At 57.5% G+C, this 27,839-nt stretch overlaps 3 protein-coding genes across 3 annotated transcripts; 1 reads left to right on the top strand and 2 right to left on the bottom strand.

The window, feature by feature from the left end:
• Positions 1-1,250: 1,250 nt before the first annotated feature.
• Positions 1,251-5,736, bottom strand: NEURL2 (neuralized E3 ubiquitin protein ligase 2). Its single transcript, XM_077832004.1, has 2 exons — positions 4,790-5,736; positions 1,251-1,901 (listed from the first exon to the last, which is right to left on the bottom strand). The coding sequence occupies exons 1-2, from the start codon at positions 5,463-5,465 to the stop codon at positions 1,786-1,788; spliced, it is 792 nt and encodes a 263-aa protein (XP_077688130.1). The 5' UTR covers positions 5,466-5,736; the 3' UTR covers positions 1,251-1,785.
• An 890-nt stretch (positions 5,737-6,626) lies between these two features.
• CTSA (cathepsin A) lies at positions 6,627-14,102 on the top strand. Its single transcript, XM_077832328.1, has 15 exons — positions 6,627-6,699; positions 7,068-7,231; positions 7,805-7,916; positions 8,201-8,251; positions 8,702-8,788; positions 8,903-9,058; positions 9,480-9,571; positions 10,453-10,537; positions 10,874-10,965; positions 11,335-11,413; positions 11,952-12,100; positions 12,191-12,266; positions 12,489-12,578; positions 12,811-12,912; positions 13,338-14,102. Exons 2-15 carry the CDS (start codon positions 7,068-7,070, stop codon positions 13,419-13,421), a joined length of 1,419 nt encoding a protein of 472 aa, XP_077688454.1. The 5' UTR covers positions 6,627-6,699; the 3' UTR covers positions 13,422-14,102.
• An 888-nt stretch (positions 14,103-14,990) lies between these two features.
• PLTP (phospholipid transfer protein) lies at positions 14,991-24,369 on the bottom strand. The gene is made up of 15 exons (XM_077832200.1): positions 24,261-24,369; positions 23,805-23,904; positions 23,184-23,312; positions 22,643-22,798; positions 22,400-22,463; positions 21,539-21,602; positions 21,150-21,241; positions 20,737-20,907; positions 20,477-20,536; positions 20,099-20,263; positions 19,838-19,905; positions 19,667-19,709; positions 15,576-15,639; positions 15,411-15,487; positions 14,991-15,216 (listed from the first exon to the last, which is right to left on the bottom strand). The coding sequence occupies exons 1-15, from the start codon at positions 24,367-24,369 to the stop codon at positions 15,091-15,093; spliced, it is 1,488 nt and encodes a 495-aa protein (XP_077688326.1). The 3' UTR covers positions 14,991-15,090.
• Between the last annotated feature and the right edge of the window lie 3,470 nt (positions 24,370-27,839).

The following is a 27,839-nucleotide window of genomic DNA, read 5'->3' as shown; positions in this document are numbered from 1 at the left end:
CAACTGCATTCCAATCCCAGCTCTGCTGTATTTTTTCTTAATGAGCTAAGGCCCGATTTTCAAAGAGAGGCTTGCTTTGTGTGTGCAAACACCTGCCCAGCCATTGGTGGGATTGACAGACATAGTCTGCAAAGAACTGATCCTCACATGGTGCTGGCTCTCTTTGTTTCCAGCTGAAAGAAAGGAGTTGGGCTTGAGGCCATTAGCCTCTCTTCTCAGCCCCTCTCCATAGTGTGGTGAGAGTTAGTTAACATTTGGCCAGTGCTTTGAACATGGAGAGTGTGTTGTTCATTCTGAGGGGTAGCAGGCAGGCTTTCCTGAGGAATTTAATAAGGAAGGTCTTGCAGACTTGGATGTTGCTGCCCTACTGTGGGACAGAGCGATGCTGACCCATCAAGAGTGTATTATCTGTACAAATGTACCGGCTAATCTACAGCTAGGGGTGGGGGTGGGGAAGGGTGGTGGTGGAATCACCTCCCATTCAGAGTGGGATGGAGGATTAGAGCTCAATTACAGGGAGCTCTGACATAGTTAATATGCAGCTTGGATTTGCAGGGCAGATAGGACTATATGATTATAACTTCCTGGACCATGGAAAGGCCTTGTACAAAGCAGGGATTGCTGAGATAATTATGATATAGTCATGTCCTGTTTACATGCCACCTCGGGGTGGCATTTTATTTGGGCCTGTGTATGAAGTGTGGATTGTGATGTAACAAGCCCTTAATCCTAAACCTTCTATTTGATGGGTAAATTGGCCATGCAGCAAACAGATCTTTGAGCCACCTTCCAATCACTTTCTGGTTTCTGTACAAAATGATTCCATATTGGAAGGAAAAGCAGTTACCTTGCATGGAAGTTAAAAAACCTGAAGAAGCGTTTTCCTTCATTAAATAAGACATTGCCAGTGTAGGACTCAGGCTGGTGTCTCTTCTCCCCATAATGTACCAGCACTGACCTCTCCCCATTCTAGAACCAGCATCACAGGCCCTGACCTTACCTCACACTGGAACCAGCAAGCCACTGACCTCCCTGCCTGCTTATGCCACGATTCTAACTCTCTGTTCATCCCCACTGAGATCCCATGATCCTGCAAAGCAGGGAATTATACCCCTGCTTCATCTATTCCATTTCTAATGGCTCTGAGTCCCTCTGTGCCTGGAAGAAGCAGCCAGGGCTCCACTTGGATTGTCCCTTCGGAACCTTCTTATGCAGGATGCTGATGGGAAGTGAATATCCCCCAACTCCTTTGGTTAGGGCAAGTTTATTGACTCTGAAGTACCTGAAATTGACACAACCTCAGGGGGATATTCTGTGCCACCCTCTCCCCATTGCTATGTGGAGGAGTCTTGAGACTAGGCCACACCAGTACTCCCAACAATTTGCTTCTGTTTTGAAGCACTTTATTATCCTCTCATTTTTATAACAACAATCTGGCACCAATCCCTCCATGTCCCTTTGTGTGCAGGGAATCCCCCAACTGCTGCGATTCCTTCCCTTCTGCTATCGATTGTCTGTGCTGTAAGGCTCTGCCATTCCAGTGGTCTCTCTGCCATTTTATGGCACAGCAGACTTCCATGGCACAATGTGTGTCAGGATGGGTGTAACTGCTGAGGTTCCAGTCAGCTGCTGTGAAGTGGGGGGTCACCTCTGCTCCTGGGGCTCCTTGGTTGAAGATGGAAGAGCAGTTCTGGAAGCATGGATCCCTTTCTGGAAGGCCATTCTTGGTCACTCACAGGGTCTGCAAGTTTGAAGGGCTTGCCTGCTGAAGGAGATCTTGTCATCTCATTCGTATTTGCAGAAGTTCTTCAACAGTGGAGGCAGGTCCAGCCCATCGATGGCCAATCGGTGGACAATGTGCTTCTGGATGACCAGTCTACAGAGGGTCTGTAAGGCAGGGACTGAAAGAGGAAGGAAAGGAAGAAGCTGAGCTTGCTGCTCTGAGGGCATTTGAATCACCCCAAGCTTAGGAGGCAGGCGGCACTGTCGCAGAAGAGAAGAGGACAGTGGCTCCTGGAAGGCAGTTTGTTCTGGGACAGCAGCAGGTTAATCTGCTTCAAGGGCACCATTAATTCAGACTCACAAAGATCTGCCTGCTGATTATGTTGGGGCAAGGCTCTCCGGGCAAATAGTGCTGCCCCTTGGGAGGGCTACTGATGAGAAGCAGGAGAGCGAAGGATGGAAGTACTTACTTTTCTGTCCTCCTAGTAAACCCTAGGAGAGCAGTTTATGTGCCTGTGCTGGTGCATTTTCCTGATGGATTTTGAAAAGGCCCTATTAATTCATCTAAACTCTGCATGAACTTCTGCTCCCCAGCCCTCCCCTCTCTCTCTCTTCCTGTCCCTGAGTTAGCAAACACGCAGGATTGAATGTTGGATGCCTCAGAGGTCTGGCTGGGGTTTCCCCAAGAGACTGGTTTCACAACAGTGTTACGATTAACTGGTTAGAGCTGGTTTAGTCAGTGAGTTCTCTGTTCCCTCGCAGCAGTACTCCTGCTGGGCCGCAGGCTCTGATCCCACCCCCAAAGTCCCATCAGATTCCCTGTAAGGTTCTCAACACTCAACAGAAAAAATAAAATCTACAGGGTGCTTCTAGACATTTTCTTTCTTAATTCTTTGAGTTATTTGAGTTATTCTGGTAAAAGTCACCAGAAACTCCTGGAGAGTGAATTCGCTATCCATAGTACAGTCTAGGCAGCAGCAAGGCCTGCTCACCCCATGTTATCCTGCTACAGTGCCCCACCCCTGACTACAGGACCATCTCGGAGAGTTCAAAGGACGGAATGATCTGGCCATTGTGTCAGCCCTGTGGTTAAGAACCCGTCAGCTGTGATTAATCTGAACTCTTGCTCAATGTCTCTGTGTAAAATGGCTGCCGTAAGTGCTGGTGACTTCTAGGAATTTGAGGTGCAGTCTGAGGCAGAGATACAAGTAGAGCACTACTGAGCCCAAACATCTTACCACTATTTAGAGGATGTGTCTGAACTTGGGAGTATTTTCAGATAGTTTTATTTACCTTAACGTGGAGGCACTGGGCGCTCGGGTTGTTATGACCAGGGGACTAGGTAAGAAGTCTCTCTGTTGCTATCTGCAGCAGTATCTTCCTCCCCAGGCCCACTCACCCTGAATCTCACTTGTGACCCACAAGCATCACCAGTGGTGGCAGCTTCTGCTTTCTGTGTTTACTCTGCAAACTGGCTCCTGGCCAATAAACAGGGGCAGTAAAACCTCTCTTTACATGCTAAGAAAGCTTTGCAGAAATAGAAATTACTGAAGCCTCAAGTTAAGTGAGAGACGAGCCACAGTCTGCCTCCTGCGTGAGTTCCAGCCATTTTACGAAGCCCGAGTGAACATGCTGAGGCAACCTGCCTGGTACTGCAACTGCCCCCAACAGCTTCCAGCCTAGAGGGCTGATGGGGAAAAAGATATTTATTCACATTCTGAGCTGGACACAGGCCCTCCACAAAAGGTGTGGTCCAGTCCAGGAATACCATGAGAGGCTGCTTGCTACCAAAGTCGCTCATTAGAGCATTGAGGTCCTGTTTGATCAAAGTAGTTTTAATGATTGAAAATCGCACATGCAAATACACAAGTCAGGTTCAAAATATCATTCTAGGACTGAAAAGCCTGCACAGCAGAGCACATCTTATCTCCCTGTGTTTGGATATTCACAGAACTAACTCTAAACAACTAGCTGAGAAACCACTGGATTTTAGCCTTGGTGCCAAAATAATCTGAACTTTAAGCCAGTGAAACAAGGGAAGGCTTCCCCTACATCGATAAGTCACTCTTGTGCCTGTTCCATATTTATAATTGTTCTTTGGTTTTATCGTAGTGTTGTACATGTGGCCTCACATCTAGAATCCAGGTATCAGTCAATAAGCACTGTTCCATTACAACAAATGTGGCATATTAGCTAGCATAGCAATTCTTATGTTACTAGCCATTAACATCTGTCAAGAGTTCTTACACAGTCTCCTTGTCTCACTTAGTACCTGGCCTCTCTAAGGTAGCTAACGAGGTGGCTAATTAGCGATGGTGGATTTTGTGACATGGCCACCTGTCCCATCAGGAGTTTGACTGAGACACCAAACTGATTTCACACATGGCCCACTGAACAGCTGTGGGGTGGAAATGACTTTACCGCTACTGGAATAGGCTGGATGGTCCTGTACCCACTATCCCTATCTATGAACATTTTCACCAGAGGCCGTAACACAGGAGTCCCTGGAAGTTCTGCAGCACATAAATGGCAACACACTGTTTCAGCTCACTGCACCCAAACCTCAGCCCAGAACTGCCTCTCTAAGCTGATCCCAACTTGGAAATGTCACAAAAATGAGAGCAGTCAGGAACTCAGGGACTAGAGGTGGGCAGGGCAGGAAGGCAGAAACTAGAGCCATGGAGATCAGGACACAGAGGTGAGAGCCTCTGGAGTGTAGAGAAAAGAGGCAACAAGGCCAGGGTGCCAGAAGATGGGAGACGTCAGAGATGCAGGAGATGGAAGGTCAGAGAAATGAGTGTTAGGGAACCTGAGCTAGGTCTGATTTTCAGGGGTAAAGCTGTATCCAGCAGGAAATGAGTGCTTTCTCCTGTCTAATCTGTCAGTCCCATGCCCAGCACCATGGTATCTGAGCTTGTGCCCCTTGTAGACTGAGACATTTAATCTTACTGGATGTAAGTAGTTTTTTTGAGCCTCACCCCACTCTGACCTTCCTGAACTCTGATCCAGCCAGAGAGGGCCTGTCCAGCATAGTTCTACAGGGAGGGGAGGAAACACAGATACCTACAGCCATATTCCACTTGAATGACACGGACGCTCTTCGTTGACGCAAAGACATCGATCACTGCATAGAGTGGGCGGGAGGCAGGGAGGCTCCTGGCACTCGGTCCCATGTCCTCTCCATTGATGATGATGTGCATGTCTGCCATCCCGTCAGACCGGATGGCATACAACACCCCAATCCTGCTCCTCCGGGCTGTCGGGGGCAGCACATTTGTCTTGTACAAGTCATCCAGCATGTGGCTGTACTGGCTAGGCCTGCTCCGTCCCACTAGCTTGTCTCGGGGAATCCTGACTTGTTCTATGAGCAGGTAGGGGTCTGAGAGGAAGCCTTGGACCCGAGCCTCCGAGCCATCTGGAGTAACACGGTTGTGATGCCTGGTGATGGCAAAAACCCAGGTGTCCCCCATATTGACCAGGTCTGGGAGTGAATACTCTGGCACCACATCCAGGCTTCTTGGGTCATGTGCTGTTAGCCCCACCCGCAAGTGGCCACACCAGCCCAGCTCCTTCTCCTCGATCTCCACCAGGAAGATCTGTCCAGGCTCCAGGGGCTCCTGGCTGAAACATAGTCCGTTGGCAAAGCTCTCCACCCTGGTGGCCTGAGTGTGGGAGGGGTCGATGCGGATGTTGGTGCCGTGGACGAGGTGGAAGCGGGTGGGTGGGTGGCAGGCAGCAGCCATCTCTGTGGCATTCCCAGAGAGCACAGGGTTGTGGCTATTTTTAAGCAGGCCAGTCAGGCTCAAGCACCTGGCTCGAGTGGTGACATTTGTACACTCCTAATCGGGAAAGCAGAGCCCCACTCAGGCTCTCAAGGGTCCTAGTGCCACCAAGCTGCTAGGTTTCAGAGAAGCAGCCGTGTTAGTCTGTATTCGCAAAAAGAAAAGGAGGACTTGTGGCACCTTAGAGACTAACCCATTTATTTGAGCATGAGCTTTCGTGAGCTACAGCGCACTTCATCGCATGCATACTGTGGAAAGACATCTTCTGCAGTTTCCACAGTGTGCGTCCGATGAAGTCAGCTGTAGCTCACGAAAGCTCAAGCTGCTATGGAGAGCCTGAGCGAAGCTGGAGAAAATAAGCTGGCATCGTGCCATGTCCCCCTGAGCAGAGCGGAGCTCACATCACTAAGGGGCTGTGGGTGGACAATGCTGTCACAGCCGGCACCCGAGCATGAAAATTAAACACTTTGCTACAGCTCGGCCTGCTGTTATTGCCCTTCCCTCGCCCGGGCACTGCCTCCCCTTCAAGGCCCGGGGCGGGTTCCCCGCGGCTGCGGCCCCCGGCGCTGGGCTCACCCAGGCACGCCGCACTGGGTGTATTTCCCAGTGAGGCAGGGCCTGGCGATCTGTGCCCGGGGCACCTGCTACCGGCAGCCCGGAGCGAGGGGGCCAGACAGCAAGTGTGAACATCGGGGCGGGGGCTAAGGGGCCGCTATATAAGAAAAAGCCTCGAACCTCGGGGCTGTCCCTATGAGACGGGACATGGGGTCACGCGACTTGGCCCACAGGTGGCCTGGGTCACAAGCCGCCCACCGGCCCTTCTGCAGGCAGGGAGGCCCGGCTGCAGGCTGCGCTGGGGCCCAGGGCTCCTGCTGCCCGCCCCGACACCCCCAGCCGGCCAGGGCCACGGGACGGGGCGGGTCCGTCTGCGCCCCGGGCGCCCCCCGGCCCGACGCGGCTCTGCCCCGCCCAGCGCCCGGCCCCTCCGCCAGGCGGCGCTGCTCCCGCACGGGACAGAAGCCGCAATTGAGGGCGGGGACTGGCCGCCGCTGGGCTCTGATTGGCTCTATTCGGGGTTGGCCCCGCCCCTCCGCGATCAGCTGCGCCCAGCGTCACGTGACGCTCTCGGTTTATATGAACGGGAGTCACGTGCCTTGCCTGCGAGTGAAGGGGAACCTGCTGCCGCTGCCGGAAGGTGAGAGCCGGGGGGAGTCCTGGACCCGGGGGGCGGAGCGGAGCCTGGGGGGCCATGGGGACGGGGCCCTGGGGATGGAGCTGGGGGGTCCTGGGGCCGGGGGGCTCTGAGCGGGGTCAGGGGGGTCCTGGGGCCGGGGGGCTCTGAGCGGGGCCGGGGGGGTCCTGGCCCCGGGGGCCGGGGCGGAGTCTGGGGGCCATGGGGATGGAGCTGGGGGGCTCTGACTGGGGGTGGGGGGCTCTGACTGGGGGTGGGGGCTGGGGGGGTCCTGGCCCTAGGGGGCAGGGCAGAGTTTGGGGGGCCCTGGGGGTCATGGGGCAGGGCCGGGGCTCCCACTGCTGGGCTGACTCTCCTCTACTCTCCTGCAGATGGGGCCCGTCCTGCTCTGTGCACTGCTGCTGGCGGCCCCCCGCGTCGGGGCTGCGCCCTCCACCGACGAGGTGACCTACCTGCCGGGGCTGGCCAAGCAGCCCTCCTTCCGCCACTACTCGGGCTACCTCCGCGTCGACCCACACAAGAGCCTGCACTACTGGTAGGGGCGGGGTGCGGGAACTCTTCGCCCCTCTGCTGCCCTCCCTCTGCCCTGTGTGGGGTCCTGGGGGGGGATGAGCTGTGGGTTGGGGTCTGGGCTCATGGGGTACTTTGTCCATAGCAGGAATATTCCACTGGGGGCGGCTCTGGTGATCCTAAAACACTGGGGATTTAGCCATTAACCAACCAGGCTGCGTTTACTAGGTTGTTACACATGGGTGGTGCTACCCCTCCCCCCATCTCCTGCTAGAGTCCAGAGCCCCCCACCCTGGCTGCTGTGGAGGGAGGAACTGCCCAGAGTGCTGGGCCATGGGGGCCAAGAGCAGGAAGTAGGAGGCAGCCTTGGAGTGGAGTGTGGGCAGGACCAGGCCTGTGTAGTTGATAAAATATATGTGGTCAGTCATTTTGCTGTGAGAATAACATCTGTGCACTAAATATTTCCATGTCCTACTGTTTCACTATGAATCGATCATTGCTTTGTTTACTAGAGCACTAATTCCCACTCCTGGCTTTTTTGGGTAATCACTAATTTGACTCCTAAACCACTGAGGTCTGTGTATCACTATGTCTGCAGGTTTACAGAGGCTCAGAGCAACCCTGAGAGCAGCCCTCTGGTGCTGTGGCTGAACGGGGGACCTGGCTGCAGCTCCATGTCTGGCTTGTTGACAGAGCATGGCCCCTTCACCGTAAGTAACCACCATCCCTCTCCTTGGCCTGAGCCACACTAAGTCCCCCGCCCTTGCCCTGGTTTGCTGGCAACAATATCTCTCCAAGGGTTGACAGTGACTGGGCTGTAACTGCAGGGAGGGGAACCTTGCTATCTCCTGAACGCTGCTGGTTCAAGCCACCTAGGCACTGGGTTTGGGGATGGTTCTGCTGCTTCCTCCAAGGGGGACAGGCTGGCTAGCATGAGGGTGCATCTCCTGCATTGGCTCTTCTGTTATGGTAACAGAGGCTTCTCCTTTATCAGATTCAGCCAGGTGGAACCACCCTGCAGTACAATGACTATTCCTGGAATAAGGTATGGACTCCACTTCCTGAAAGGGACTGTCTCCTCCACCCTTGCCACGGGAGTGGAACGGCTTGTCCTGTGCACCTGGCAACAGCTGTGCTAGGGTGCAGGCCAAGGAGGGTGCTGGGCCTTGTACATGTTGTGGGAAGCCCTAAGCCTTGCCTTCATTTTTCCCATAGAAATGGAGCCTCTGGCAGGTTCTCCCTTATTTCCCTCCATCTTGCCTCCTAGGTTCTGTCTAGACTAGGACATAAAGCTATGGTGCTAGGGAGTTAGCCAGCATGTTCTAGCCAGCACCAGAAAGAAGTGAGACTGAGACTTTAACCTGACCGTGTTAGCAGGTGCCATGGTTAGATTGGAGATCAAGCTAGTACCATGATCTGGCACCTTCAGAGCCTCAGAGTGGAGGGTCTTGGCTGTTACCTATTCTCCCTGAGTGATCTGTGGCTGTCTCTGCAGATTGCCAACATGCTGTACCTGGAGTCCCCAGCAGGTGTTGGCTTCTCCTACTCTGATGACAAAAAGTATGCCACTAATGACACCCAGGTGAGTGAGATTCTGGGGCTGCTAGCAGTGACTGTCCAGCTCCTGCAGCAAGGAGCTGGTTCCAGAGCAGGGGGCCTAAAGCACAGCCTGCCTCAGCCTCCTCTCTGATTGCAGGTGGCCCACGATAACTACCTGGCGCTGAAGGAGTTCTTCCGCCTCTTCCCGGAGTACAGCAAGAACAAGTTCTTCCTCACTGGGGAGAGCTATGCGGGCATTTACATACCCACGCTGGCCGAGTGGGTGATGCAGGACACCAGCATCAACTTGAAGGTAAGGGATGTGCAGGCTCTGGCCCCTTCCGTGGAGCATATGGTGAGGAGAGAGGGCAGCCATGTGAATCCCACTAGCCTCATGGTTTCTTCCTGCTGCTGCACATTGTAATGTGGGCCAGTCCTTGAGCAGATGGGGAGGAATAGGGGGAGGGACCAGGTGGCCTCAGTGGAGATGCCTTCCAGCAGAGGGAAGAGTGTGCCAAGGGGACAGGTCTCTCCCCATGGCTTTGCATCATACCATGTCCATGCTGCGGGGTCTTAAACTGCTCCGGGTTATCCATCTCCAGTGGGGAGTTTGTGGAGACCCCATTGTCCAGACCAGCTTGCCCTGCCCCGATTCTGCTCGGTGGGTGCCTTGGTCCCTACTCTGGTGTGGAAGAACGCCTAGCAAGTTCTGCCTGCTGCGCCCTGTGTTCTAGGGACTCGCCGTGGGAAATGGCCTCTCCTCCTATGAGGTCAATGACAACTCCCTGGTTTACTTTGCCTATTACCATGGCCTCCTGGGAACCAGGTAAGAATGTGCAGGGGCTGTGGGCTACTGAGTCTCAGCTAGAGGGATCTGGCCTCGAGCGCTCAGAATCTGAGTGCAAATGGGAGAGTCAGTGGCCATTCTCTGCTCTGGCCCAGCCTTCCTGGCCAGGGTGCTGCCCTTGAAACTTGGTTCCCGCAGCACAGCTGGGGCACCAGCAGGCCAGTTCCTCGCTGTTGCTGGGGGGTTGCAGCCTTTCCAGGGACAGGGATCTGCTGTGATGAAAGGGCTTGGAAGACTAGCCCATGCCCCCAGGACTCTGCTTGCTGGGGATTCCATTCTGTTCTACTTGAGGTCTCCCCACACCCTCCTCTCTGCAGTGTCTGAGCCTGGCCGGGCACGCAGTAAGGGATGTGACTGACATCTGTCACATGGGGCATGTTCTTCCTCCCTCTCCTCAGGGAGGGTTGCATGCAGTGGAGGGGTGGTTCGGGTTTGGTTTCTGTGCTGGCACTGCTCTGTCTTACTGGAGAAGGCTGGTCCGAGTGGCGTGCTTGGCACAGGAGGTTTGGGGTGGTCCCTTGTCCCACAGTCTGGGGCCACTCCTGAGGCAGCTCTGTCACCTGCTTTTCCCTGATCGGGACAGCTCCATTGTGTCTGAGGCGTGGAGTTCTTCTTCATGATTGTCAGCCCAGAGCCTTAGGTTTGTAGCTGTTCTGCATGCAGCCCAGTGAGCACTGTGAAGATGAGGACTCTCCTTGCTGTCCTGTGGGAGCAGAGGACAGGGGTGATGTGCCCATGGAGTCTGTGTAGCAGAGAAGTGCTGCAGTGCTTGGTAGTCATTGGAGTTTCCTACAGGCTGGTGGCTTCATGTCCTGGCCTCTTGCATTGTTCCATGTTCTCACAAGGGTCTCTTGCTCCAGGCTGTGGACAGATCTGCAGCGCTTCTGCTGCTCCCAGGGAAAATGCAACTTCCATAAAAGCTCCAACCTGAACTGCACACTCAGGGTGAGTATTGGCCAGGGAGTGCTGGGGAGGTCCCGGCGTACCACATAGCCCGTTGTAGCAGTGCTCTCATTCCCTAGGGCAGCGCAGAGTCTGGCTGATCCCTGCGCCCTGTGTTGGGTTCTGCACCAGCAGCAAGGTCCTTACCCTGGCTGTTTGACCAGGCATGGCTCCATGAGGGATTGGATCCAAGGGCAGGGTTTAAAGGGACAGGGGGCTGAGCAGATGGGCCCATGGCAGCTCCTTGAATCAGTCAGTGCCCTGCAGACCATGGTAGCATCTGAGCTATGAGTTGCTGTAACATGCTTGCTGGATTCCAACCCACATGGCTTGTTCCAGATGCAAGAGATGATCCAGATCGTGGAGGAGTCAGGCCTGAACATCTACAATCTCTATGCCCCATGTGCTGGCGGTGTCCCTGGAAGCTACAGGTAGGAACAGCTGGCTCCAGCTCCTCTCCGGGTGGCTGACTTGAGTCTGGAGAGATCAGCACCGCTTCAAAGTCCTGCAACCCAGTAGCCAGTGGGAGGAGTGCAGGAGTCTGCCAACCTGTTGCAAATAGGTCCTTGCTGGCCATCTCGGCAGGGGCCCTGGAGAGGATCCCTCCAGGAAGCAGCTTGGGTTGGGGTTTCCCGGCTGCTGTCTGGGGCTCTGTCCTTCCTCAGTAGGATGCCTAGACCGATGGCCTAGTCTAATAATTTCCCCTAGAAAGGGGAACCTGAGCAAGTGAGGGTTGGGGGTGAAGGCACTCGCAGAGGGGCCCAGGCCTGGTTCTGAGGCTGCTCTCGCCCTGGTTGCAGGTATGATCAGGATCAGCTCATCAGCCATGACCTGGGCATCTCCTTCATCCAGCAGCCCCTGAAGTACTCCTGGAGGCAGGTAAGTGTCAGGGCTCCTTCTCTCTGGAGTGTAGGGAACGGGTACCTGCCTGCCCTGATGAAGTAGGAGTAATGGTCTCAAGTTGCAGTGGGAGAGGTTTAGGTTGGATATTAGGAAACACTATTTCACTAGGAGGGTGGTGAAGCACTGGAATGGGTTACCTAGGGAGGTGGTGGAACCTTCCTTCGAGGTTTTTAAGGCTCAGCTTGACAAAGCCCTGGCTGGGATGATTTAGTTGGGGTTGGTCCTGCTTTGAGCAGGGGTTGGACTAAAACCTCCTGAGGTCCCTTCCAACCCTGCTAGTCTATGACTGAGGGAGCCCCGTCCTGCTGTGCTAACCTAGTATGACCTCTGGGGCAGACAGTGTCTCAAACTCTGGGGCTGGCACTGGCTCTGGTCAGCCTGCAGTGCTGCCCATGGTGGGCCAGGGCAGAGGAAGTTAACTCTCCCTGCTGCGTTGTGCAGGAGGCTTGGGGGAATTGGGGGTCTGCCCCACGGCTGCAGCTTTTCTCTCTTCTTATAACTCTTCCTCTCCCAGAATCTGCTCCGGATGCCAGCAGCCAAGAAAGGGGTTCGCCTGGAACCCCCCTGCACCAATTCCACAGCCTCCACCACCTACCTGAACACCCCCGAAGTGAGGAAGGCACTGCACATCTCTCCAGAGGCACCTGAGTGGCATATATGCAGGTGGGGAGGCTTCTGTCCTGGAGGGGACCCTGCTTCCTGGCCAGGACTGGGTGGGTCTCTGCCAGTGTAACTCTGCCTGTTCCTTCGCAGTTCTGAGGTGAACCACAGCTACAAGCGGCAGTACCTGACTGTGACCGACCAGTACCTGAAGCTGCTTGGCACCATGGTGAGTCTGAGAGGTCCCAGACCCCAGGTCCCAGACCCCTGGGGGAGAAGTGACACCTGAGGTGGGGTTCAGCTGCAGGCATGTCTGACACACCAGCTCCACAGTCAGCTGCTGAGCTTGCCCAGCCCCTTCCCTTGGCTGCCAGGTGCTCTGAGCAGATCCCGAGGTGAGGCGCAGAGCTGCTGTCCCTCCGCCTAGGTGATGCCCTTGTGCTCTTGGCAGAAATACCGGATCCTGGTGTACAATGGTGACATTGACATGGCCTGCAACTTCCTGGGGGACGAGTGGTTCGTGGACTCCCTGGACCAGAAGGTAGGCAGGGGAGGGGGACTTGCACCCCATCAGCACATCACTGCCCAGCACTAGCCTGGGACTGCTGCAGTGACCAGGCATCAGGGAAAAGCTATTGGCAAAGAGCCAGTACTGGCAGGAGTGTCTGGGGAATGGCCTGCCCTGCCCAGAGCTGGGAAAGGGGACACCTGGGGACAGCAAGGGGCCAGACTGGCACATGGTCAGCTCTAAGGCTGCTGAGCTCTGGTTCCAGGTGCAGGTGGCCCGCAGGCCCTGGCTGTATAATGATGGGACTGAGGACCAGATCGGGGGCTTTGTGAAGGAATTCACCAACATCGCCTTCCTCACCATCAAGGTAACCAGCCCCACCAGTGTGGCAGGGTGGGACCCTGGGCTGCAAGCAACATGTTCATAGCAGCAGCTGGGAGCTGAGCTGCCCCACACAATCCCCTAATCACCCCTTTGACCTTCCTGCCTTCATCCTCATGCTGGGGTGAGATTCAGCAGCTCCTCTATGCTTTAGCCTGAGGCTGAGCTGGCCTGGGAGGGGAGGCCAGGGGGCTGGAGCTGTGGCCCTCTGGGACCTAGCGACCTTCAGCCTTGCAGGCAGGAGGGTGGCTGGGCCAGTTGCAGGGAGAGTTGGGATATCTTGTGGGATGGGGGCCTGGCTGGCTCTGGCAGAGGTTGAGAATCACTGGCCCACCCATTAAGGCTGCTTGGATGCTCCCTCCAGCCCTGCATGGCTGGTCTTGACCTGGTGCCTTCACCTGTCTTCTGCAGGGAGCTGGCCACATGGTGCCCACAGACCAACCGCAAGCCGCCTTCACCATGTTCAGACGCTTCATTCAACAGCAGCCCTACTGAGTGTCTGGCAGAGTGGGGCCTGCACTGCTGCCTGGGGCAGCTCCTCGCCTCGCCTCTCCCCTCCCCAGCTATGGGCCACTTCCTGGCACGACCAGGGCCTCTCGCTGCTCAGCAATGGCAGCAGATACGGGTTTTCCACAGTGCTGAGCAAAGCCTCTGGCTGCTGGCCCAGGCCAGTGTGTGTCCTACTGCTCCCTAGCTCCTCCACTGGGGGAAGACTGGCCTGGGCTTCCCTGCTTCCTGGGGGTGCTGCCCTTTGCCTCTCATGGGGGCCCCTGCCTGTAGGCAGTGCAGGCTTGGTACCAGTGCACAGCAGGGGCAGGGGTAGAGCTCAGCGGATAGGAGGCTGCCTGTCCCAGCACAGCTGCTCTCACTTCTCCAGAGCTCCTGCTGTGGCCTTTACCTCGTGGGGTTCTTCTGCCTCCTGCCCTGGAGCTGCCATCTCACCTTGGGGGTGGAACAGCGCCCAGGCCCCCTGCACATGTCCCATGGGGCTGGCTTAGGCATCACACTCTGTGCCTGCAGGAGGCTGTGCTGTCTCAGGTCTGCCCTGGAAAAGTTCTCACGTGTCCTGATGAAGGAGGTTTGAAATGAAGACATTCCTGGCCCTGCCCCCACTCACTCCCTGGGGCATGGGCTGCTCCCTGGGCCTTGCAATAAAATGTCACAGCTGAACCTGGATCCTTGTGACTGTTGCACATTTCTTCCCCCACATCCCCACCAGCTCATGGGGCTAGAGCTTGGAGCCTGGATGTCTAGGGGGCCCATGTGAGCCAGGGGTAGGAGTAGTGGAAGGAATAAAGTTTCCTTGGTCAGGAAACCTTCATAGTCTCCCCCCTGCAGATGTTCTTGGCCCTTGGGGGGAGGGGCTGTGGTGAGGAGGCTGGCTGGGCCTCACCTCTGCCCCAGTCTGGCCATATGCTCCCCAGGGGCCAACTAACCCTAGTCCTGCCACTGTTGCTGGGAAGTGCAGTGCAAGCCTGTACAGCAGCTGAATGGCACGGAGGGCCCCAGAGGGAAGGGGGCAGCCTGCAGCAGGGCAGGGGTGGGGCTAGGCCGTTCCAGCCTGTGGGGTGAGGGAGCAGCTGGGCTCCTAGTACTAGCTACCCCAAGCTAATAGCTCTTCCCTACAGTGGGGATGGGGCCAGTAGGGGCTAGCTCCAGAGGCTGAGGGTTGTCAGGCAAGAGGCCCTGGGTTCAGAGGAACACCTCCCTCTGGAGCTGCTGTCCTGCCCTGGCCCCTGAGAGCTACTGGGCCAGTGCAGCTATATTCCAGGGGGTCCTTGGGGCCAGCATGGAGCTGAGCTTGGGGGGGGGTGCATGCAGAGCCCTCTGGGCACAGGAGCCCCAGATTTCCCCACTCTGTGGGGGCTTGCATACTGCTGGGCTGTGTTCCCCAGCTGGCTGTAGCACTTGTTCCTGGGCCCCCATCAGCTCTGGGGGCAGGGGGAGCAGTCTGACAGCTGCTAGGAAAGGCCCCTCCCACAGTGATGCCCAGACTGCCCCGGCTGGGTCTAGCCCTGTTTATTGGTGCAGTTGCTGCCATGCCCCAAGCAGCTGCATGCGGGGCCAGGTGTGGCCTGCAGGGGCTGGCTGGCTGCTTTCTCGTGAAGACTCAGGCAGGCTGGCCCGGGGCGCCATGGTGTTAAAGGAAATCAGCAGGGAAGGGTTAGAGCCCAGCTGGGGTTGTTGGCTCTGGGCTCAGCGGGCGGCTGGCCTGAGCAGGCTTGTATTTCTCAATCACCTCCCGAAGTCCCTTAGAGAAATGGAGATCTGCCCCCACCGTGATGAATCCCTGTAGGGTGTGAAGGGAAGGAGCATTAGTACTGCAGGGGCCTCACCTCTGCCCCCCCCAAGCCAAAGAGTCACAGGGGCCCAGCCCTGTGGCAGCCCAGTGCCTGAACACAGCTGGCCTGGGGGGGTGCAGAGAGCTTAGGGTAGCACTGTGGGGCCCAGAGCTGCTGGGCCTCTCCTACAAGGCACACGTACCACATGGCTAGTGACTATCTCCTTGGTGAAGTCCATGCCCTCAGGTAGGGGGATCGGGACGCCCTTCTTTGTCCTCTCTGCAGAAAAGAAAAGGGAGCCTTTGAGAGTGTCCTTGGGCCAGTGCCCAGACCAAGCCCAGCCCCCTCCTGCAGCACAAGTCCCTACCGTTGAGGATGGGCATGATCACCAGCTGCAGCAGTGTCTTCAGGGGGGCCTGCAGTGGGAACAGCTGTGGGGAGAGAGGAAGAAGTGTTAGAGCTGGGCTGGGACACATAGCTCCCCCTGCATGCACCCCCACCCCCGGGAAGGGTCAGCGCCAAGTCTCCACAAAAACAGGAAACCCAATAATAAGGGGGGGATTTCAACTATCCCCACAGTGGCTGGGAACATCTTGCCTCAGGGTAGGATAGAGACCAAATTTCTAGCCTAGCAGCTCGTGCTGGAAGTCACACGGGGAGGGGATTCTGGTAGTGCACAGGATATAGTCTACGAGTTGCTCAGTTACAGCAATCATGTAATTCAATTTAATATACGGGGGGGTGGCTGTCAAAGAAACCCACCCCAGTAGTATTTAACTTCAGAAAGGGGAACTACACGAGCACGAGGCAGTTAGTTAAATGGAAATTAAAAGTAACAGTCATGAGTGAAATGACTGCAAGCTGAATGGAAACTCCGTAAGAGGCTCAAACTAAATGTAAATCCCAAATGAGATAAAACAGTAAGAGGACCAGAAATGCCACCTGGCTAAACAGAGTAAAAGAGGGGGCTAGAGATAAAAAGAACAGGAGGACTTGTGGCACCTTAGAGACTAACATTTATTTGAGCATAAGCTTTTGTGAGCTATAAAAAGGCATCCTTTAAAAATTGGAAGTCGAATTCTACTGAGTAACATAGAAAGGAACAGAAACTCTGACACGTCACGCATAGAAGTATAATTAGGCAGGGCGCAAAAGACACACAAAGTTAACGCTTAAGTACATCAGAAACAGGAAGCCTGCCAAACAGTCAGTGGGGCCACTGGACGATCCGGAGCCCCTGGACGATCCAGGGCCTGAAGGAGCACTCAAGGAAGACACAGCCATTGTGGAGAAACTAAATGAAATCTTTGCATCAGTCTTTGCTGCAGAGGATGTGAGGGAGATTCCCACACCTGAGCCATTCTTTTTAGGTGACAAATCTGAGGAACTGTCCCAGCTTGAGGTGTCAATGGAGGAGCTTTTGGAACAAAATTTTATATTAAATGGTAATAAGTCACTAGGACCAGGTGGATTCACCCAAGAGTTCTGAAGGAACTCAGACATGAAATTGCAGAACTACTCACTGTGCTATGCAACCTGTTGCTTAATTCAGCCGCTGACTGTACCAGATGATTGGTGGATAGCTAATTTTTTTTTAAAGGCTCCAATGGTGATTCTGGAAATTACACGCCGGTGACCCTAATTTCAGTACCAGGCAAACTGGTTGAAAGTACACTAAAGAACAGAATTAGCAGCCACATAAATTAATACAATATGTTGAAGAGGCACATGGCTTTTGTAAAGGGAAATCATGCCTCCACCATCCATTAGAATTCTTTGAGGGGTCCACAAATGTGGAAAAGGATGATCCAGTAGATATAATGTACTTGGACTTTCAGAAAGCCCTTGACAAGGTCCCTCACCAAAGGCTCTTAAGCAAAGGAAGCTGTCATGGGATAAGAGAGAAGGTCCTCTCCTGGATTGGTAGCTGGTTAAAAGATAGGAATCAATGGTCAGTTTTCACAGAAGAGAGGGGTAAATAGATCCCGCAAGGAACTGTACTGGGACCGATGTTGTTTAACATGTTCATAAATGATCAGGAAAAAGGTAAACTGAGGTGGCAAAATTTGCAGATGGTACAAAATTACTCAGTATAGTTAAATGGAAAGCAGACTGTGAAGAGTTACAAAGGGATCTCACAAAACTGGGTGACCAGGCAACAAAATGGCAGATGAAATTCAACATAGATAAATGCAAAGTAATGAATACTGGAAAACAATCTCAACTATATATACAAAATGATGGGATCTAAACTCAAGAAAGATCTTGGAGTCTTCTTGGATCGTTCTCTGAAAATATCCCAATGTGCAGCAACAGTCAAAAAAGCGAACAGGATGTTGAGAATCATTAGGAAAGGGAGAGACACCAGTATATTAATCCATGGTAGGCCCTCACCTTGGCTACTTGGTGCAGTTCTGGTGCCCCGTCTCAAAAAAGACATACTAGATTTGGACATGGTACAGAGAAGGGCAACAAAAATTATTAGAGGAATGGAACAGCTTCCGTATGAGGAGAGATTAAAAAGACTTTTGATATGGTCTCCCACAGTATTCTTGCCAGCAAGTTAAAGAAGTATGGTCTGGATGAATGGACTATAAGGTGGAGAGAAAGCTGGCTAGATCATCAGGCTCAACAGGTAGTGATCAATGACTCCATGTCTAGTTGGCAGCTGGTATCAAGCAGAGTGCCCCAAGGGTTGGTCCGGGGGCCAGTTTTGTTTAATATCTTCATTAATGATCTGGATGATGGGATGGATTGCACCCTTTAAGCTGGAGGGAGAGGTAGATATGCTGGAGGGTAAGGATAGGGTCCAGAGTGACCTAGACAAATTGGAGGATTGGGCCAAAAGAAATCTGAAGTCCTGCACTTAAGACGGAAGAATCCCATTCACTGCTACAGACTAGGGACCGACTGGCTAAGCAGCAGTTCTGCAGAAAAGGACCGAGGGGTTACTGTGGATGAGAAGCTGGATAGGAGTCAGCAGTGTGCCCTTGTTGCCAAGAAGGCTAATGGCATATTGGGCTGCATTACTAGGAGCATTGCCAGCAGATCGAGGGAAGTGATTATTCCCCTCTGTTTAGCACTGGTGAGGCCAGATGTGGAGTATTGGGTCCAGTTTTGGGCCCCCCCCACTACAGAAGGGATGTGGACAAATTGGAGAGAGTCCAGCGGAGGGCAATGAAAATGATTAGGGGACTGGAACACATGACTTATGAGGAGAGGCTGAGGGAACTGGGATTGTTTAGTCTTCAGAAGAGAAGAATGAGGGGGGATTTGATAGCTGCTTTCAACTACCTGAGAGGTGGTTCCAGAGAGGATGGTTCTAGACTATTCTCAGTGGTAGAAGAGGACAGGACAAGGAGTAATGGTGTCAAGTTGCAGTGGGGGAGGTCTAGGTTGGATATTAGGAAAAACTTTTTCACTAGGAGGGTGGGTGACGCACTGGAATGCGTTACCTAGGGAGGTGGTGGAATCTCCTTCCTTTGAGGTTTTCAAGGTCAGGCTTGACAAAGCCCTGGCTGGGATGATTTAGTTGGGGACTGGCCCTGCTTTGAGCAGGGGGTGGGACTAGACGACCTCCTGAGGTCCCTTCCACTCCTGATCCTCTGATTCTATATGCCTGGGACTGTCCAGCTTGGAGAAGAGACGACTGTGGGGGGATGTGACAGAGGTCTATAAAATCATGGCTGGGGTGGAGAAACTGACTAGGAAGCGTTATTTTCCCCTTCACATAACACAGGAACCAAGGGTCACCCGATGAATGACCAGGCAGCAGGTTTAAAACAAACACAAGGAAGTACCACATCACCCAACGCCCTGTCAGCCTGTGGAACTTGTTGCCAGGGGATGTGAAGGCCAAAACTATAACTGGGTTCAAAAAAGAACTGGATAAATTCATGGAGGATAGGTCCATCACTGGCTTTTAGCTCAGATGATCAGGGATGCAGCCCTATGTTCTGGGTGTCCCTAAGCTTCTGACTGCCTGAAGCTGGGACTGGCTGACAGGATGATCACTCAGGAACTGCCGGTTCTGACCATTCCCTTTGAAGTGCCTGGCCACTGGGCCAGGAGGACCGTTCTTATGCCCCCTGTGCTTGGCCTGGGTAATAGGTTTGCTGGACCGAGGCCCGTGTTGGGGTCACGGCAGAAGGCAGAGCAGTTTAGGGCCAAGCAAGGGCAGCTGCAGGCCTTGGGCTGGGTGTTCTTTTTTAAAGTGAGAGGCCCCCCTTCCCGCCCCCCATCTTTGGGAATATCCCACCTTTTCCACACGCTGCCCCGCTTTAGGCACCGCCCCCTGACAACCTAGATGTTTCCCCACTCCTCTCACCATCCTGCGGCCCCCCATTTTCTCCCCAAATCCCTTGGTGGATTTTCCCTGGGGATGCAGGGAGAAGAGCTGGTCCCCTGCGGCTGTCCCACAAGGCCATGGGCTCCATGCAGGCCGCCTGCCCCACTCACCGCCAGGGACTCCAGTGCCGACTGCTTGGAGTAGATCCGGAACCTGCCCGGAGGGAGAGAGAGCACTGTGAACACAGCTTCGAGCTCCAGCCCTGGGACGGCTCTGCAATCTGTGCCTTGGGACGCTGCCCAGACGCCCTAGCAAGGGGCTCCCAGGGACAGGGGAGTTACCTTCTCAGATCCAACTGCACCTCCAGTGCTTTCCCTCGCAAAGACACCTTGGCACTCAGCTTGGCATCCTGGAGGGGAGACAAGGCCACAGCCCCATTACTGCCCACCCCAGGGAGCAGACAGCCCTGCCCCATGCCTCCCTGCCGCTCTGTAGCGGCAGGTTCGCTGCTGGCCATGGGCTCATGGGACCAGGTTCTGCACAGCTGCATGACCTGTAACAGGTTGGGGCTGGGCTCCCTGCTGCCCCGGGGAACAGCTCACCATGGTCATGCTGGAGAGCTGGATGGCGGGGTGGTCGACGGGCACCAAGGAGATGTTCAGGACGGCAGCGACCGAGACAGAGGTGCCCGCGGGTTTGATTGTCCAGAGTGGAGGAGCCGACGCTTGCAGCACCAGCTTTAGGGGCGCGTCCACCACAGCGGGGCTCTGTCGGGGGAGAGCAGGGTCAGAGGGGCGGGGGAGCAGGCAGCTCAGGGGCTGAGCCGGGTCCCCGAGGGCAGCTGGCTCTTCTCACCAGCTGCTCCACTGCCATCCTCCTGGGGCATGGGCCCGCACTGCACCCCCCACCCAAGGAGCTGCATCCCCTCCACAGGAATGGCCTCCTCCCAAGGTCGCCCACCCCATGACCACCGATCTTACCAGCATGATGATGCTTCCGAAGAATGTGGCTCTCAGCAAAACCTCCAGGTCCTTGGGCACCTGAAACAATGTACAACCGTCCTGGGTAAGGAGGTTTCCCCGCGGTGCACTGCTGTTACCCAGCCCCTGCCTCCATGTGCACGCCCAGTGTCCCTGCCCCTTCTCCCCCATGTGCACGCCCAGCGCCCCGCCCCCACTGCCCTCTGCACACCCCACGTCCCTCCCCCCATCCGCATGCCCAGCACCCCATCCCTCCTCACCTCCTCCCCTGCAATCTCCTTGCTCAGCACCCCCGCCTGGTAGTAGGCGTCCATGGCAGAGTTGAAGAAGTACTCGGAGAAAGCCACGTAGACCATGCGCTCCGTCTCCTTGATCACTGGTGCCACCGCCTGGTTCACCAGCGTCTCGTTCGACTGGTAGTAGAACATGCCCTGGGCAGCACAGAGCTAGTGAGTCCCTGCACCGCCGGCCCCCGCCCCAACCCCCCAGAACAGGGCTCCCCGGGGCACTTGGCCATTGCAGCCCCAGGTTCGGGCCTGGCGTCCCCACGCAGTGGTATCTGTGCGCGTGCTGGGCCAACCCTGGAGCGCGCCCCGGAGCCAGGGCATCACAGGACGTGGCCCAGTGGCTCCCTCGGACACGCTGGAGCCGCTCCCCCACTGCCCCCCGTTACCTTGAAGTCCAGATCGAGGGTGTCGGGGGAGACGACGGGGTGGCTGAGGAGGGAGTAATCGATGCTGATGTGCTCATCCACCGGGCTGCGCACTGTGCCCAAGGAAGGCAGGGTCAGTGGCCTGGTGAGGCCTGACCTCGACCCAGCCAGGCTGACTCCCCCTCCTCCCCGGCTCTGGGCCCTTTCAGTCCTGCCCCCAGCTTCCCGAGCAGAACAGTCACTGAGCCCCAGCCTGTTCCCGCAGCTGCAGCCCACTGCCCTCCGAGCGTGGACCTGCCCCCCAGCATGGCAGCACAGTGCAGCCCTGCACCGAGGCCCAGGCTGAGCGGAGCCCAAGTCCGGTCTCGTCAATCCAAGCCCCCATCACGGCCCCAGGGATGCGGACTCACCCGACACCGTGTCCAGCAGCGAGTTCAGCTCCACACGCCCCGCGTAATGCAGCGCGGGGCAGATCTGAAACAGACACCACAGGCTGGGGACGGGGTCGGCAGGACGGGGCCAGGCACACAGGCAGGGAGGAGGGTCTAGGCTGGCGGGTGTCCCTGCAGCCTCCACGGGAGCGTCTCCCTCTCCCATGGGCCTAGCCACCGACCCCAAGGGACCGGGACCATCCTGCCCCAGCTCCAGGAGCTGCTCGTCCGACTTCGTTAAAGCCACAGCGCAAGAGGGCACCCGGTGCCCCTGAACCGGATGGAGCGAGAGCACCAGCTCCTCCCAGGCACCATGCAATGGCTGTGCCCCCCAACCCCATCCCGCAGCCCCCTTCCACCCCACCTACCCCTGCTCTGCCTGCCCTCCTGACCCGCAGCCCCCTTCCACCCCACCTTCCCCTGCTCTGCCTGCATCCCCTGACCCGCAGCCCCCTTCCACCCGTGCCCCCGAACCCCGACCCACAGCCCCCTTCCACCCCACCTGCCCCACTCTGCCTGGGCCCCCCAACCCGCAGCCTCCTTCCACCTGCACCCCTCAACCCCGACCCGCAGCCCCCTTCCACCCCACCTTCCCCTGCTCTGCCTGTGCCCCCCAACCCTGACCCACAGCCCCCTTCCACCCCATCTGTCCCCGCTTTGCCTGGGCCCCACAACCTCAACCCGCAGCCACTGCCCTCGTGCTGACCACAGTTCATGATTTGGGGCTGGGGACCTGCAAGGGGGAAGTGCCCTCTGTTGATCCACTCCCTGCCTGCTCAGCCCCCGCTGTTTGTGCCCCTGTCCCCGGCCTCAAGGGGGATGTCTCTGCCCACATCATACCTGCTGATTGAGAAGGAAGCGTATTCCTGTGGTGATGAAGGCAGACAGGAATTCATAGACCTTCCTGTGAAGACAGAATCACAGTCCTCAAACCCCTGCCCTCTTGCTAGGAGACCAGAGAGCCTCCTGGCATGAGAGCAAAGGTACCATGGGGGACGATGGGGCTGCTGACCAGTGGTTGGGGGACAAAGCACCGTGAGGTGGTGCCCAGGAGTGTGGGACAGGTGGCCCCCCAGGCGGTACCTGAGTGTACCCGTGAAGCCAGTCTGCATCCTGGCAATGGAGGCATTACAGGTGATGTTAGAAATCTTGAGGCGCCCGGCCTTGTCCATGGAGAGCTTCAGCAGGGTGCGGACGTTGACGCCTTCGGCAGAGGCATTGATGGAGCCAATATCGTAGCTGGGAAGCAAATGGTTAAAGCAGGTGAGCAGCACCCACGCAAACAGGCACCTCCCAGCTGAGCTGCCCCAGGGGAGCCGCTGCCCCGAGCCTGCATGGGGTGAGAAAGCTGAGGGGTGGGGGGCTGGCCCAGCCAGAGCCCAGTGACTTGCCCAGCACCGGGGGCGTCAAGAACCTGAAGGCAAATGTCAGAGTGAGCATCTGATCCCAGCACGGCGGGAGGCCTGACCGCCGCTGGCAGGGGAAGGGGGAGAGGGCCTGGGACCGGACCCCGGGCTGGTGGGGAGCGGGGGGAGAGGGGCCTGACCCTGCACTGTGGGCGGAGGGGGCCTGGGACCCGAACCTGCACTGGGGGGAGCAGAGGGGGAGGGGCATGGTCGCTCACAAGAACCAGTAGAGCAGCTGACGCCGGAAGCGGAGGCTGATGGAGGCATTGTTGATGTTGAAGGCAAGGTGCTGCGGGGGCTGGAAGTGCAGGTTGGAGAGCGCCAGCTGCAGGTCCATCACCTTCACCCTGCGGGGGGCAGAGTCAGCCGCACGCCCCAGCCCTCTCCCTCCGCCCAGTCCCCCAGCGTCTCTAGCTCGGCTTTGCCGCCCCGGCTGTGGCCATGATTCCTGGGCTCGTGCTGAGCCACGTCGGGGTCACTGCAATGGGAGAGGCCCCGGCACCCCTGGGCAGCAGCACGCCCCGAGGCCTGGGTCTTCAGGGCTGCACCCAGTCCAGGGCTACCAGCCCCTCCCTGGGACCCTCCCTCCCTCCACCTCCTGCCAAAAGCCAGCTCCACCCATCCCTGAGTCACGCCCAGCTGCCGGCTCCTTGCCCCTTTGCAGCCCCAGCCAGCCCCACTGCACAGTCCCAGCCCATTACACATGCTGCTGTCTCAGGCCCCTCCAGCCCCAGGTCCTGCCCCCGTCATTGCTGGTGAAGGGGTGCCCAGAGGGAGCGTGGGATTCTGGGCCAGAGGCAGCAAATGCCACCCAGAGCTCTCCCCCGGCCCTCACTGACCCGCTGATGTTGTACTGGAACTGCCCTTCCTTCCCGTGCAGGTCAGGGATGCTGATGTGCTCCAGCTCCTGCTCCACAAAGCGCAGCCCTTCCTGCTTCACTGCAAAACAACAGCCCCGCTCTCTGCCCCGGCCTTGGCTCCACAGGGAGGAAAGGAGGCCAGGGCCCTTCCCCGCCTCCCCTTCAATCCCAGGGCACTGGCCAGGCCAGGCCAGGCCTTTTCCTGGCAACCCGATTGTATGTAAACAGCACAGAGAGCCCACCCTCCCTGGGGAGGGAAGGAGCCCAGTGGGACTGGGGCAAAAGGACAGCGGAACATCCTGCCCCACCCCACCAGCTCAGCACCGGCAGCAGGGAGCATCCCGTCGTGGGGAACCCCAGAACAGTGGGCACGCCCTGGTCTGGTGCCACCTCGGGGTGCCAGGCCAATTGACTCCTGCACCGCCAGCTCCTTACCCAGCTCCAGGCCCTTGGTGGTGATCCGGATCTTGCACCCAGGGTTAGCAGCTGTCACTGCAGCGACCAGACAGGGCAGCCCGAGGAGCAGGAGGTTGCACAGAGCCATGGCGTGTCTCTTCCTGGAGGAGGCCAGAGCAGGGTTGTCGAGACCAGCGGAGCAGGCAGCTGGGCACCATTCTCAGCCACCGAGTCACTGCACCTCCCCGCTGGCCGGAGATGCCCGGACACCAGGCGGGCGCGGGCAGCCGGGCTGAAGAAGGCCCCTAGCCCATTACCATCCATTGCGTGGTCCTACCAGACTCTGGCCCAGGCCCCTGGCCACCCCCCAAGCACTGTGGCTCCCTCCCTCAGTCACCCTGCCCAGATGCTCCCCCGATGACACCCTGTGACTGGCTCCGCTTCCTCCCATGCAGGTCACTTGGCTTCCTGGGGCCGCCCCCCCCGGACCCCCAGTGCCACCTCGCCAGGGGTCTCCCAATGCGCTGCCCAAAGAAGGGCCCAGGGAGGGACAAGGAGTGTGTGAGCTGCTGCGGGGGGGCGCTCAGCTGAGCCAGCTGCCATGGGCAGGAGTGGTGTTGCTGAACCCCCACCCCCCACTGCCCGGTCCTGGTGCAGCACCCAACTCCTGGGCATGGGGGAGCGGGGCCAGGGCGCAGGGGGGTCCCCACCACTGGCTGCAGGCACCGGCAAGACCAGCCGCGTTCAGCCGCTGCCCCGATCTCCCGGCCTCCTCCGCCGCCAGCTCCAGCTCGTCTGCGTGGGGCCAGGGCTCGGCACGCCGGCCCCTTCCCCGCCGCGGGGCCCGATGCTGCACCCCGGCCGCCCCTGTGCCCCCTACCCCGGCCTCACGCCTGCAGCAAGGAGCCGGGGCCCGGGGCTGCAGGAAGGGGTGGAATCCGCGTCCAGCCCGCCTCCCCCACCCCCCCGGCTGGCCTGGCCCGGCCCACCCCCCTGCCTCCCCTGGCCAGCCTGGCCCCTCGCCCGCACATGCCTCTGTCCCCAGGGGAACCGTTGCTGGGCTCAGAGCGCTCCGGGCAGCAAAACAAATGGCTGGTTCCTGCCAGCTTCCCGCAGCAGCGCCGGGAGGGACAGGGCACCCCCAGAGAGGGGGAAGGATAGGGCACCCCCAGAGAGGGGCACAGCTGCCCCCAGAGGGGGGAGGGGATGGCCACAGGTGTCCTGGATGCAGTTGAATCAGGTTAAAAGTGGAGCAGAGAGCGTTGGTTCTGCCCGCTTGTGCCACCCCGTCCATTGGGCCTTGCACCCGCAAGGGACTGCGCATTGCGCTATATGTACCTGGGTGAGATCAGGACTGCGTGAAACAGGCTGGGGCCTTGCCCCCGTCTTTGCCCTGGCCAGAGTGCCTCCTGCTGGGAGACATTCCCACACTCTGCCCCAGTGAGAATGCCCCCACACCTTCTCGCTCCCTGACCAAGCCAGCCCGTCACCCCTGCCTCCCCCTCGCTGCCTCACGTGCTCCTGGCTTTAACTCCAGCAGATTTGGGCAGATTGACGTTCTTTGAAAATCCCCTTGAATCCTTGCCCCCTCTTGGGGCCGATTATCCACAGCTGCAACAGGCCAGCATTGTGTCACCCCCTTCCCCCCCAGGCACTGTGGGCAGGTCGCTTGCTCTTCCCCCAGAGCTGCCAGGTCCGGGACTCCCACCCCAGCCCCTGCACCCAGACGTGCTCTGGAAACCAAGTCAGGGCCTCAGCAGTACTAGCCAGCTTGCCAGAGGCTGGGGCTGGAGCAGGGCCCCCGTCTGTAGTGGTAGCTAAGGTTGCAAGATCAAACACCAAACATGAGATTTGAACCCACAACTTTGCTATTAAAAGTCTTATGCTTTACCAGCTGAGCTAGTCAAGGTCAGTTGGTAAAGCGTAAGACCCATAGCGCTGGGCACACTCAGAAAGCAGAGGCAGGGCAGGGGCAGCTGGCTGAGCTTGGTCTCCAGGCAGAGCTTCTGCATAACCCCTTTCCATGCCCGTTTGCTGGGTAGGGAGCAGCCAGCCAGTCCAGACACGTGCTCATGAATCTGCAAGGGTTCTGCCCACACCATGGCAAGCAGGATAATGCTGTAGCCATGGATGCGGTCGCCATGCCCGTCACAGGCACGGCAGGGCAGAGAGATCCATCCCATCCCCCTGCCCCATGCCGGGCACCCAATGAACAAGTACTCCCCACATTGACCTTATCGCAGCCTCACCCCTGCTCCTTCCAACCCGCACCTTAGCGCTCGCCCCCGCAGCCAGCACTCACCCATCGGGAAGAGGTGAAAATCTCGGCTCTCCAATGAGGAATTCCCCCCATCCCTCCCTCCAGTGGGGCGCCCTGTGCACACGGCCCCTTCCGCAAAGACCCACAGCTGAGACGCTGTCACCCAGCCGCCCCCTCCTGGGTTGTAACAGGAGCAGAGTCCCTGCAGGCACTGTACAGGGACCCCCCTCCCTTAGTGGGGCGCTCTCCCTCCTACCCGTCTCTACAGCTTCTACTGGGCTCTGGCCATGGAGAGAACTTTGGGGGCACCCCCAGACACACACACTCCCCATCTGGTTACAAAGGGCACTTTCCTTCCCTGGGCCAGGGCTGCCTGTGTGGGCCTGGGGATTTGCCTGGCTGCACAATACCCGCTTCATTTCTTGTACTTACAGTTCCCTGGGGTTACTTTTTCCTGGCTCTCCCGGGGCTGAGTCACGTGGAGGGAGGCAGGGCAGGAGAGAACCACTGGCTCCAACAGTTTCTCAGGGGCTGGCTGTGCTTCCCCTTCCTTTATATATCCCACTGTCTGCCACTCCTCATGAGCCCAGCGCTGGGAGGAGACAGTGGGCCTGGGAGGCAGCGAGAGGCGGAGAGGATGCAGGTCTCAGGCATGCCAAGACCAGACTCTGCCAAGCCAGTTTCCCCTGCCTATGGGCTGCCTGCCCAGGCACAAAGGGCCTGGGCTCCCAAACCAGCACAAAGGGCCTGGGCTCCCTCAGCGTGTGTGTGCAATGGCCGTGAGCACGTGTGCAAACCACCCAGCGCACGCTCCTGAGGCCACAGCAACATTTGGCCTGTTGGGGTTGTGGGGGGCGTGAAGCAGCTGGGGGGGGGCATTATGTCTGCACTTAGGGGTCAGGCTTGTGTTATGCTCCCCGCTATTCACGTGTCCGAAGCGAATTCAGTGCTGGTGCGGGGGCCCTCGAGCCTATCCCCACAGCTGGCCCAGCACAACCAGCGTCCCACCCCCACGCTTCAGCCCTGACCTTCTGGGGCCACCTCCAGGGGGCAGAGGCGAACACCGATGGCCTTGGCCCCTGCGGAGCCTGCAAACAGAGGTCAGGTTGCGCTCCTTGAGGCAGGAGCCAAGCTGGGGGCAGCCTGGTGTCCAGCCTACTGGGGCTACACACTCAGCTTAGTCAGTCCCTGGGGGCTCTGGACACACCCCTCTGCCCAGCCCCACCTCTGCCTGCTGCCGCCTCCCCATGAGCCCAAAGGGAGGCGCCAAGGCCAGAGCCGAGGTTCTTAACCCCACAAGGGGCAGTCACCAGGGCTACCTCAGGAGTGTCCATGCTCCATGCCAGAGCTGCCCCACA

Source organism: Eretmochelys imbricata, chromosome 13 (genome assembly GCF_965152235.1).
Source record: "Eretmochelys imbricata isolate rEreImb1 chromosome 13, rEreImb1.hap1, whole genome shotgun sequence".
Classification (NCBI taxonomy): Eukaryota; Metazoa; Chordata; order Testudines; family Cheloniidae; genus Eretmochelys; species Eretmochelys imbricata.
The sequence above is the reverse complement of the archived record's forward strand: the minus strand, read 5'-3'. Positions and strand labels throughout refer to the sequence as shown.

Excerpts from the sequence above, each read along its gene's own strand:
- NEURL2 (XM_077832004.1), bottom strand. The coding sequence starts at position 5,465 with ATGGCTGCTGCCTGCCACCCACCCACCCGCTTCCACCTCGTCCACGGC. Across the intron at positions 1,902-4,789 it reads CATTCAAGTGGAATATGGCT|TCCCTGCCTTACAGACCCTC; the intron begins GTAGGTATCTGT and ends TTCCTCTTTCAG.
- CTSA (XM_077832328.1), top strand. The coding sequence starts at position 7,068 with ATGGGGCCCGTCCTGCTCTGTGCACTGCTGCTGGCGGCCCCCCGCGTC. Across the intron at positions 7,917-8,200 it reads CAGAGCATGGCCCCTTCACC|ATTCAGCCAGGTGGAACCAC; the intron begins GTAAGTAACCAC and ends CTCCTTTATCAG. Across the intron at positions 12,267-12,488 it reads TGAAGCTGCTTGGCACCATG|AAATACCGGATCCTGGTGTA; the intron begins GTGAGTCTGAGA and ends TGCTCTTGGCAG.
- PLTP (XM_077832200.1), bottom strand. The coding sequence starts at position 24,369 with ATGGCTCTGTGCAACCTCCTGCTCCTCGGGCTGCCCTGTCTGGTCGCT. Across the intron at positions 23,313-23,804 it reads TTCCAGTACAACATCAGCGG|GGTGAAGGTGATGGACCTGC; the intron begins GTCAGTGAGGGC and ends TGCCCCCCGCAG. Across the intron at positions 15,640-19,666 it reads CGGCACTGGAGTCCCTGGCG|CTGTTCCCACTGCAGGCCCC; the intron begins GTGAGTGGGGCA and ends CTCTCCCCACAG.